This window comes from Thunnus maccoyii, chromosome 8 (genome assembly GCF_910596095.1).
Source record: "Thunnus maccoyii chromosome 8, fThuMac1.1, whole genome shotgun sequence".
Lineage (NCBI taxonomy): Eukaryota > Metazoa > Chordata > Actinopteri > Scombriformes > Scombridae > Thunnus > Thunnus maccoyii.
In genome coordinates, this window is record NC_056540.1 from 20140545 (window position 1) to 20152560 (window position 12016).

General features: G+C 39.6%; 1 protein-coding gene across 8 annotated transcripts in view; it reads right to left on the minus strand.

Moving 5' to 3' along the window:
• kdrl (kinase insert domain receptor like) overlaps window positions 1–12016 on the minus strand; it is a 49027-nt gene that overhangs the window by 35900 nt on the left and 1111 nt on the right. The window contains exons 2-6 of one of the 8 annotated variants that reach the window (XM_042418502.1): window positions 10023–10139; window positions 9670–9746; window positions 8590–8953; window positions 1989–2079; window positions 664–863 (exon numbers count right to left, since the gene is read on the minus strand). In XM_042418502.1, the coding sequence (XP_042274436.1) occupies window positions 664–863; window positions 1989–2079; window positions 8590–8653 (355 nt within the window). In that variant the 5' untranslated portion in view covers window positions 8654–8953; window positions 9670–9746; window positions 10023–10139. The other 7 variants (XM_042418499.1, XM_042418501.1, XM_042418505.1 and 4 more) reach the window with 7 other exon arrangements.

A 12016-nucleotide genomic window follows, 5' to 3' on the forward strand; every position in this document is an offset into this window, starting at 1 on the left:
TAGGGCTTCCCGTGCAATCACGCTCTCCCTTCCACCTCCAGAAGAAACCATAGTATCAAAGAAACCACTTCCTTTCTCTGTCTCTCTCTCTGAGAAGGAAAGCTGTGACACTTCAGTCTGAATGCCATAGATTAAAGTCAACTTCCTTCATGTAAGGAATAACTGTAGTTACACTGTAGTGCATACAACTGTAGTCTTTTTCTTTCTTTTCTTCTGTCTTTCCTTGCTTTTTTCTTGCTAAAGTGTATGTCCTCCAGCTCTTGTACTGCTCAGTTCAACACCAGACCCTTCTGCTGGCGTCAGCAGATAACAATCATCTTGTGAAAACCTTTCTTTTATCAGTCTTATATGACTTTCACAAAAACAAACACAGCAAAATCATGGATCGAAGAAAAACAATTCAATTCAAAATGAAAGAATTTCTTATCTGTGTTACAGTTTATAGACCAGTTCTTTGTATTTCTAAACAACATCACATTCAGTTTTTCTCATGCTGGAAAATCACTAACATTCAGTGGACTGGAGAAGATAATGACAGTGTTGTAACAAATGTTGCACTGATTTCTACTCTGTCATTCCCATTATTTAATTGACTGTGTTTGGTAAAAAAGGACCTGTAGTTTCAAACAATATCAAATGTGAAGAGGGTTTTGCAAGTCTCACCTCTGACATAGATATAGGTCTTGGTGATGTGGTTGCGGCCATCTTTGGAGTATTTACAGCTGTACGTCCCTGTGTTATTGGCAGTCAAGTGTGTGTGTGTCAGTTTGCTGCAATTAGAGTGACGTCTGGATTCACACCGCTGCTCCTTCATCCCTTCTGATGAAAGGGATGGGTATGTCCAGGTCAGTTGGCCATGACCTCTGATAGAAGACAGAAAGGGATAGTATGAGATAAAGTGGAAGATGACATCTCTTAAATCAGTACAGCTGGCTTAAGGTTCGATGACTGAAGCTAATTTGTGTCAATAAAATATGTTTTTTGAGATTTGGCCTATCAACATTACATGACTGTTGATCTGGTCCCCAGAAACAAAGCGCTGTATAACCTTGATCTATTTTAAGGACAAGTGTCACAGCTGGCAATGAACTTATGAGCTTTTTAGTTCAGGGTGGCAACGGCTGCTTCTCCCCTTGGGGTTTTTGGCATGATCTTCATTTTTTCGTTTATTTTGAGTTAATCTTGAGTCATCTGATAACTTGAACTTTCACATGGGAACATGTTTCTCTCGAGTGATGGGCTTAGCTAACACATTCTTTCCACACAGCATCCATTTTAAAACTCTCATTAAAGAGATCCCAGAGGAACATCAAACATGTCTTGCATACCACTGCCTTTGCCTGCAGAATTTTGGGTCAAACCTCCAGCTCTCATCCAGTGACAGAAAACAAGACAGCTTTGGCCAGGCGTCTTAGCAAATGGCCTTGTAGGGAAGCATTACATTAGATAGATATGAGGTTCCTAAACATTCCTTGCAGGCCTACGAAATGATGCAAGGCTCTTTAAATTCTTAACAAATGTGAATGCAGCACACTTTGGATCCCACCATCCCTGAAGGAAATTGCGTGAGACTGATAATGTGGACCACCACCACTGATTCCTCTCAAGGATTGTCCCATCTTCATTGTAGCCAGCAAGTGTCCTGAAGCCCAGCTGTTTATTTTCCCCTCAGCCTTTCTTTCATGCATGAGACTAGTCTCTAAACTTTCTGGTTATTGTGACAGTTAGGAAACAGATCACTGCTCAGAGAAGGACTCCTCTTCTCCTGACTGACATCTGATAACCGACCAGGAAAGGGCAAGAAAAACTGGAGTCATAAACTTGTTTGACTGATGTAAAAAATATGGATTTCTACTATAAAACACATGCCTCCTTTGTCACACTGATAAGGAACTGACATTAATAGCTACATGTTACATTTAATACTCATAGTATCTAAGTGTTGTTTTGATTCACTTGACATTGACACAGGTAGATGTGTAACATACCTGCACTCGAGGTTTAGCTTGTCCCCCTTATGAAGAATGATGGGATTCTCAGAGGGCAGAATTTTAGGCAAGTGCTCTCTCTCTGAATGTCCTGTTGAATACAGACACAGACACACACACACAAAATGAGCACTTAGGATGAAAGCCCAACAAACCTGCACATTTACATTGCTTTAATGGTGTTTGTCAGTCACTATCGCAGTAAACAACAGAATGGAAAACATTGTTGAGACTTCCCATGAATCACTTCACCCCTTGTGCTTGTAGGTTCACTTTGTGCTGATCTGCTCCTGCCTCTATGGAAATGATTATCTGCTGTGAGAGAACTTGGGGTTGTTTAATGGACTGTGGTCTGGGATGAGCAGTGTGTGTGTGTGTGTGTGTGTGTGTGTGTGTGTGTGTGTGTGTGTGTGTGTGAATCAGGGAGAACCGAGGTAACCCACAATGAGTGTCTTCCAACATGTCCACATGCGTTTCCTCTAAATCAACTGCTCCCTTCCTCTCTTTTTTGGAACAAGTCATTTTTCATTTACTGTTGACCTTGCACTGTAAATGAAATTACATTATCAAAGGTGGCCTCTATTTGGTGTACAGCCAGCTGTATCTGTTGATGTGTCCCTCTTGCAGCGTTCAACATAGGAAACACTGTGATTCTGCATGCTGTCCAGGAGGTGTCACAGTCCCATATGTGATTTCCTTCTTTTCACTGAGCTCCCTGAACAGCTTGTCATTGTGGTCAGAAAACAAGTTTATTAAGTTGACCCTCCAAATATGACAGTCTTCAGGGAAACCTTTATTTGTAGCATAGAATAAAGAAAGACAATAGAGTTACACAACAGCTCACTGCCAGGCTGACATGCTGACACATGAATTAGCTGATGGATACACATATACGCACATGTGCATGCACAAACCCACACACATACAGTACTCAAATACACCTGCGTTTACAATTGCAAGCACACATATACACTCAGAGAAAAGCACACACTCACAAATACACATATGCCTAGTATTTGTCTATTATTCAGAACAGCTGTTGTGCTAAGAATGAGCTGACAGTGCCAGTGTTGGCAGTGGCACTCAATACCGACTTCCTCGCAAAATATTATAACATCATTGTTTTATTGTCCAAGGTTATACAGAGGGGAAGGGATGTGGCTCTCACTCTTTCATGCTGTGATACCACGTGCTTTCAGCTGGATATTAAGATCAAAATCAAGGTTCCTGACTATCATACACTATGAGAGAATCTACAATTCACAAGTTAATAACTATCTGTTGTTGATTTTTCCTTAGCTGTGACACTAATTTCCCATAAGTGTTCTCATAAAGTTTGTGTTTGTCTTGACTCACATCTGAAAACTGGCTGCAAGTTCATGTAATTGAATAGCTGGAAATGAGTACTTTGTAATAATGAATCAAACAGAAGTTGAACCCTGGGACCTGTTAATTACAAATGGCAAAAAGAACAATGTATCTTTTGCTGTTTGCAAGACTAATTTCTGCATGTTCAATGTGTCAGTTGTTTGACTTATGCTCTGATAACAATGCAACACATGTATGAATGTGGACATCTGCTTGCATAATAACCAATAACAAAACCAAAAACAGCATCCTGACCTCAAATTGCACTGGCAGGCAGCTCATCTCTTAAAACTGGCCAATTTTCCCCTATTCTCCTCAGTAACACACTACAGATGGATGAATCAGCAGGGGCCCCCAGCAGCCCACTAAAAGAAAAAAAAAAAAAAACATCCCGCGGTTGTCTCTCTACACCCACACCCTCAAAACTCCCACCTGCCCCAGTGCCTGCCCAACGCTGACCTCAGCAAGCGTCCCGACACCCCTAACCCCCCGTAACAGCTGTGTGCTGCATTCCTCCAGCAGATTGCCTGAAAAATGCCAGAAATTGTGCTTATTGTGTTCAAAGAGCCCTGAAGCTGGTTCTCATTAGGAGCCATTAAGAAGAGGACAGGCATGGAACAAACAGTGAGGGGGGGGGGGGGGGGGGGGGGGGAGACGACTGACTCCTGGTTCAGTTTCTCAGTCAAATGATGATGGGGGCTTTGAGCCAGTCACACAGCATCAAACAGATTACTGACAAAGGGCCAACTTAACTAAGATTAGACCTGAATTACATTTGTATGTCCTTGTCCTCACTTAGCATTGAGCGAGGGAAGTGGCACAGGACATAGTGTTTGGAAAATATTTGTGGTAGGTTCACTACCTGTTAGGAAATAAAGACTTAAAATTTAAACAGTGTTGGATTCCAAGATCTACTCTACACTATTCTGAAATACTTGTGGCCGAGATGCAATTTAAATATTTAGCCTGAAAGAGCCAAACAATGACAAAAGTTTTTCATTAATCCAAGCTGGAGACAGTGAGAAGTTCAGCAATGCAACTGAAATTGTTGACCCTAGACTAACCTAATTTCTTACCTTTCATCAAATGTTTTTTAAGGCTATAGGCTAATGAAAATTTTGTTGTTTTTTTTGGCTATTTTTTATATCTATTTTGTATGTACAATAAATAGCATTTGTAGTATGTAATTTCTACCAATGGTGGATTGATTTTCAGCCATCTGTTTTGGTACAACCACTGCATCGAATCAGCATTACAATTACAGCATTACAGATCTGCAGGTTGAGGATAAAAGAAGCTATTACAGAGGTGAATGATATGTAAAAGACAAGAAGCTGAAAGAGAACGTGACAGGGAAGGATGTTATGAGTTGGCATAAACTGTTGGCAAGATGTCACCAGCCATACTGTTGCAGCATTTGACCAGTATCTCATGGTTGATGCTGCGTAATAAAAACCACCATTACTGTAAGAGATGACTGTACTGCCAGTCAATTGGACAGGAAACCCCAAATCACAACCCTTCAAGTGAAGGGAATAATGTGCGGAATTCCCATCTCTTTTTCAAAGGGTACACTTCATGTCCCCATACTTCCTGTCCTATCATGAAACAACGTGACTGTCTTGAGAGTTAGGCGCAGAAGATCTTTTTTTGGCATTTTCAAGGTAAAAGTAACAATACAGCATGATGACTCCCCTGTTTAACCATGCCACTTTATTCCGTATAGTGCGGTGACAACAAAAGACAGAATGGCTGGAGAGTAAGTGTTTAACAAAAGAGTGCAGGGTCATTGGTGGTGAGTCATCTTCACTAGAATGTGACCATGGCGACAGGAGTGAAACAGTAGCGAATGGTTGCCAATCTTTGGCAACTACTGAGATAAGCTTCCTGTCCTAGTGTACAGGGATAGCATGTGATCTGTTGAGCCTTGGGAAGCATTGCAGTACAAAGATTTTTAAACGATCTCTTGATGACTGTAAGTGATTGTAAGTGATCTTTTAAAAGGAATATGCCATTACCCTTCTACCTGTTAAGGAACTGGACTGTAAGGTAGATGCTTTATGTCCTCTGCATCTGCGTTTAGCAAGTTAAAAAAAAAATTACACCTTGTCACAGTGTCATTGCTTCACGGCGTAGAGGTGCAGCTACAGTATGCTGCTGCACAAGTGTTTAATGCCAATTATATTTCATGGTAAGTTACCTTTGGGTGGATATTTTTTAGACTAACACTCTGAGACAAATTCACAAAAGGCCAAAAAGTGGTGGCAGATTTACAACACAAAGTTGAAACCTTTGACAAGACTTGGGACCACCTGCCAAAATAAGGAGTAGCTACTACTACTCTAGCTGTGTTACATCGTCTGTGTGTCTTGGACCATTCTCTCTCACAGAGCTCTTCTGAAACCCCTCCACTTTGCCAACTGCAAGGTTAAGACAACAGTTAGAGAGAGTGCCTTTTTTATTAGCTGTATATTAGCCTTTGGAGGTTTGAAGGCAAAATGCCCCAGACTCCCCTTAAAAAAGCAAAATAAAGGAACATCTGGCCATGATGGGTGGCCATTCTAGGTTATATAAAGTTGAGCACAGCCAAAAACAGGAATCTCCTGCATGAGATTCTTAAACAGTAAACCTGAAAGATTCCTGTTCCATAATATATGATTAAGACTAGTAGTCAGACAGAAGCTCCTTGAAATTGAAATCTCATGCAGGATTTAAAGAAAATATATTGCTGGCTCAGAGTGGATATGTCTAGTATGGACCAGATTCTTCTTTCATCCTATAAGAACAGCTACACAAAGCAATTTGTACAGTTAAATATCCCTGTGTAAGGAGACTTTTTCTGCTCTGCTGGTAAGTCTGCCAATCCAGGTGAGTGTGTGTGAACGTGTTTTTTCTTGTGCTGCCTGCATAGACTCAGACATACTGCCAGTGAGCGATGAGCCCCTACTGCACTTGGCTGACCTCTCATCACTCCTAGTTTTCACTCCATTTAAAGTGTCCAAGGAGAAAAGAAAGAATGACAAATCATACACAGATACTACCTCTGCTAGAAAGCCGTCTTTGAAAGAAATGACCGTTCTGGTTGTAAAAAAACAAATGGTTGACTGATATTGTATTGAATATTGTATCTGATAAAGACGAATTCTGAACATGATGAATAAAAGAAAAGGGAATTTTATTACAAAAAAAGGAACAAGGCGGCTTCCAGTTTCAAATCCAATCATCCCTTCAATCCTTACTTCTTTGAATCATCATTTTGCTTCATGTGTTTTTCCAGAATTTGGTCTGAACCATGAAACACCACTGATTCAAATAATGTAAATCTACATATTGAATTTCTTTGGGTTTATCTCACAATTCTTGTGCAACACAAGATATTATTCTAGTAAACTACCTGGATATGGAATAACATCTATAAAATTCACAGATACAGTTCAGTAAAACTATATTAATGAATGGATCACACCCCAAGTGATATGCAAAAATATTTTACTCATATACAGACCAACAGAAAAGAAAACCGAAATTAAAGCATAATGGAGCAGAGTGCTGCACAGAAATCCCCTCCCTAAGTCTGAGCTGTGATGTTGAGACTGATTTCAAGAGGCCACGGAAGCAATGCACTTGACCTGTGCTCGTTTCTGAATAAAAAGCAGACACAAGTTAAATGTTAACAAATCACTGGATGGGCCAGACTATGTTCTGGATAGCTTTTTGCTCCTAACTACTGAATATAATTACAGTGAAACAGGTTTGAGTGAAAATGTAAAAACAGCAGACTGTTAAAATATGTCTCAGTAAAATGATCAAAGCCCTTATCAGTGCAATTCTGAATTATAACTTTAGTATCATGAAACTGCGGCATCACTGACAGGATGTAATCTGAATCTTAATTTTGGTGGTTTATCCTACATTTATTATTTCCTTACAGTTCTGTGCTTTAATTAGCAGAATAAATCTGTTACACACTTCAGCATAAATAAAGACAGCTTGATGTACCATCAATAACTAATGGCTCTACCAGTCAGTGACTCCTATGCAGAAACAATGCTCTCCTTTCCTCCCTGCTATTGTTTTGTCGATGGAGTCTGACATAGCTCAATATTAGCACAAGGAGAATCGGGAAGAAATCTTTGCTCAGGTAGCATGTCACATTTCCGTGACCTTTACTAGCCAGAACAATTCCAGGCTGCCTTTTGCCCCTACGTCCGCTTCCTCCTTGTGTCTTTCCCACGCTTTGTGTGTGGACAGTGAAGGAAATCTACTTAAAAACATTGTAGACAAAGCTACATAGGCTGAAAGTGTGTGCGTGTGCGTGGTGGGGGTAGGGGTGGATATGAACAGTATTTCCTTTGTTTGGATGGGCTGTTTATTTGGAAATGGTGAGGAAGGCTTTCTGCGTACCTCAGTGGCACACCAGACCTGGCACAAGGTGGAGGAACATCCACCTTTTATACTCATACATTGTTTTTGTGCAGTGACACAGAGACAATGACGCTGATTGCGCCATCAGAAGAAACATGCATTCTCTTCTCAAGATGTTTAATCCTCTTTACTCACTGATAACAATTACTGATAACAATAACTGGAACAAAACATTTTTCCTCATAATATATGACAGAGGCTGATTTAGAATATCTGAAATAACGCATCTTAAGCCAAAACAAACTATTATTTCATTAAACTCACTTACACTCACATAAAAATATAAAGTCTGCTCATCTGTTACAATTACATATACCTGTCAGAGTCATCACATTTTATTAACTTGCTAATAATCACCCAATTCCAATGGGACAAGACTACCTCTGGCGGCCTAAGTGAGAACTGCAGGTACAATGACAGACTTAACCTGTTGACACATAATTTTCCTAAAACATGCAATTGGATATTCAGCTATTATATTTAATACAATTTCAGGTGTTCCAGTAACACTAGGGTCAAACAAACACTGCCCAGAAATCTAAGCCTTGGTTACAAGGTAATTTAAAATAGGAAGAATAAGAGTATTATTAATGGGCTATAGCCTACATTTTTTTAAAAAGGGGCCAATGTCATTACTTTCCCTTCTAATAACTGGTGGTTGGTTACATGAAATGTCTGTCAAAACGATATAATTACTCAGCCATTCATTGATAGATCTATGCGGTGTTAAAATTCTGGTCTTTCGTGCAAAAAAAAATCTACTACGCGTAAAAACCTGATCGATATATAAAAATGAATGACGTCTTACCTTCTGTGAGTGATGAACAATACAAGATGAGAGCCAATTTGAAGCAGTCGGATGGGACCATCATGCCAACTCTGCCAAAATCCAAACCGTGTGTGAGAAATAAAGTAATAGAGTCCCTGGCAGACGATTATAATTCCGGGTGACTGACAAAAATCTCTTCTTTATGGCAGTAAATCGATGAGTTCTTTGAAAAAGCGCCTTGTAATTCCACAAAAACCTCAGGTGTACATGCAAAAAGCGGCGGCGATTCTCTCGGATCCCATGACGCGTTTCGCAGGGGAGCTCTCCTGCGCAGCTGGATAGTCCAACTCCCGATCCCGCAATGAGAGGACGGATGTACCGCTGTATCCTCCGGGCAGGTGCTCTTAAACCAAAAAGTTAGATGAATGGAATTCAATGGAAGGGGTACAAAAAAATGTTAATTGAGTCGTATATTAGTTTTTGACTGGTGACTGGTATAGTCCACAAAAAGCAGGATCAATCAGCCCCTGCCTTTCATGCGCGCCTTAGACAATTCCTCCTCCCTTTTGCCTCTGTGCCACACTCAGTCCATGCGTGAGGCACGTTTTATGGAGACACAGAGGAAGGACGCAACGTCACTTTTTGGGGGGGACAAACTCCTTCCTTCAGGCGACTGAGAAGGAGATCACTACAGTATATGAGAAATAATGATTGTCCATGGTAATCATGTTATGACATTTTGTCCTGTTAGAGTCAGAACATAAGGAGTCACTACTAAAGGGTTGTTAAAGTGATACCATTAGACATGAAAATATGTAATAGAAATCCCTAATTATACTTATCTCCAGTGGAAAATCCCACTCTAAAGGCAACTGAAATTAACCTAAATGGGATTTATCAAAACATTGTTTCAATTATGGTAAAATTAATGAGTGATATAGGTCTAACCTTATTGACCTCTGCTCACATTTATGTGAAGTTAATGTATGTTGTGTGTTCTGTGTTATTAATACTGTGGCACTTTGAGCTTCACTATGAATGAAAAGTGTGGTACACATTAAATGTATTATTATGATTAAATTAGATCATTAACCTACATTTTGTTATTTTTTAACTGACCTTTTGTGTGTAATGCTGCCTTTGATAAAATCACCCTACTGTGTACCTGAGGTTAAAGGTAACAGCAGTTATCTCGTCTAAAGAGGAAAAAAAGGAAAAGGTAAATAATCACTGTGATATCAGATAGAATCCATCTGTGTAAGTGTTTAAAATAAATATTTGCTGGATTTATTTTTAACTTCAGAAACAGGATACCCAGCTTTTTATATCAATGTAAATAATCTTCTTTTGTCAAGCACTACCCTGCAGTGTGTGGATGTGCTGCAGACTGTTTTCTTTTATCATTTCAACAATTACTTTGCTGCTGTAGGTCACAGTAGCAGGTATTGTAAATAAGAACATCCTGCCCTCACCTTCCCGCCCACATCAAGACTTAACAGCCACCATTTTGGGGACATGATCTGGAGTGGTGCGTCCTGGGTGAGGTCCAGCACAAGAGGTGAAGTGCAATGAGAACTACTCCTCTATCCCTGCAGCAGGAAAACAGTGATATGACAGATAAGAACATAGGAAAAACACTAGTTGTGGGAGTTGTGGGAGTGTGGTTTCTGTGATTTTAAGTCACTGCTGAAGAATTCAAAGATCTCCAACACATTATCAGTGTTGTAGTTCACTGTTTACAGTATGTTTTAATTGAATATTTTCTTACAAAGTCACTAAAAATGATACATGGTTTATCTTGTCTTTCATGTTTTTTTAAAGAGACCTTCTGTGTTGAAAAACTACTTTGTTGCTAGACTTGAATGAGATTGTGGTCACTGTTCACTCATAGTTCACTGGTAAAAACAGTAAAAACTTTCATTTTCACTTTGGGGATTTGGGAATGAACTCAACATCTTGTGAGACTGACTATACTTTCAAATAGCAAGTGCCTCAAGATAAAATGTCTAGACGATATATGAAGTCTGAAAAGTCTGAACGGTGACACATCGGTAAAGAGGATATAGGCTTATGCAATTGAAGAGCGTGATAGTAGCCTACTAAATGCACAAAGAAGAAGTGAGTTTGGCAAGAAACCGCCATGTCTACTACAACAATTTTCTTAGTGTGTGTTCACTTTCAAGTCTTCAGTGAAGGAGACATTCCCAGCGAGCCAAGAGGGCAGCAGATAAGTCTCCTGATGAACAATTGCTGGAAGTTGCTAGCTGAGAGGGGTGGATTGAAAGCATTTTATTTTAGATTCTGCTGTTCAGAACACACAATGGGCGACTAACTGGTTCTACACACACACACACAGCATGCACTCTTCCCTTTGCCCCAACAGTAAAGTCTTGGGTAAATGAACCAGTAGAAATAAAGTCTTTCTTCAGGAGAGGACGGGAGGGGTACTGACTGACTGCCCTGCTGATCAAATGACTGCAGTCAGTCTTGAGTGGAGACAACGCCACAGTCTCCACATGCCTTTCATACTGCAGCTTTGGAAGAAAGGAATATAATTTTATGGAGCAAATGCTGGTCAAAATAAGATTTATAGTCCACAGTACTAGCAAAACCATTTCTTGCATAACAAAAAAAAATATAATAAATTGTGTGTTTTAAAGCCCGGATCATGGACAGGAGTCTACACTCTGGTTGGAAAACTTAAAGATGTCTATAAACCAACAATGCATCAACTTTGACATGCAAGTAGGTGGCCTACAGTTTAAGAACTAAACCATATGATATGAATTATTGATAGATATTAACAGATTTTTGTTAAATATTTTGTGTTTGATGTCCCCATCATTGGAACCAAGAAGAATCAAAGTCCAACATAATGTTGAAAATATGGAAAAGGGTAATATGGAATAAAAATGAATCAATTCAATATGTAATCCAAAAATATATATTATTTCAACAGATGTACAAGTTAGCAGAAGTCATGTTTAGGGAACCATTGACAATCCTGTTTTAGAACAGGAACAACTGAACCACAGAGCACTCAGATTAGATAGACAGAGTACACAGAGTAGAGTACACAGAGTAAATGTGCATTCATGCTCTGATTACTCTGCTGTTTTAGAAGTGGAAAGATCTCAGGGTTTAGTCATGTTGACCAAGCTTTCTGGTTACTTTTATTAAATGGACCTGTTATCCCTCAATAAAAAGTACTACTGAATCAGTACACAAACTCTATTCATCTAGTAGCAGCTTTGTTGTGACATGTAGGAATTGTGCAGTGAATGTGTAGTTTATGTACTACTCATGGTACACCAGTAGAGTCCTGTGGCGAAACAGTAGTGTTTCCAGTAGTAAACAAGCAGAGAGTTTTGCTACTTGGTGTAATAGTGAGTAAGTTTTCCAAAAACACCACTGCTTTAGTACACAGGCTTTCAAGTAGTAATTGTGTAGAGATTCTACTACTTGC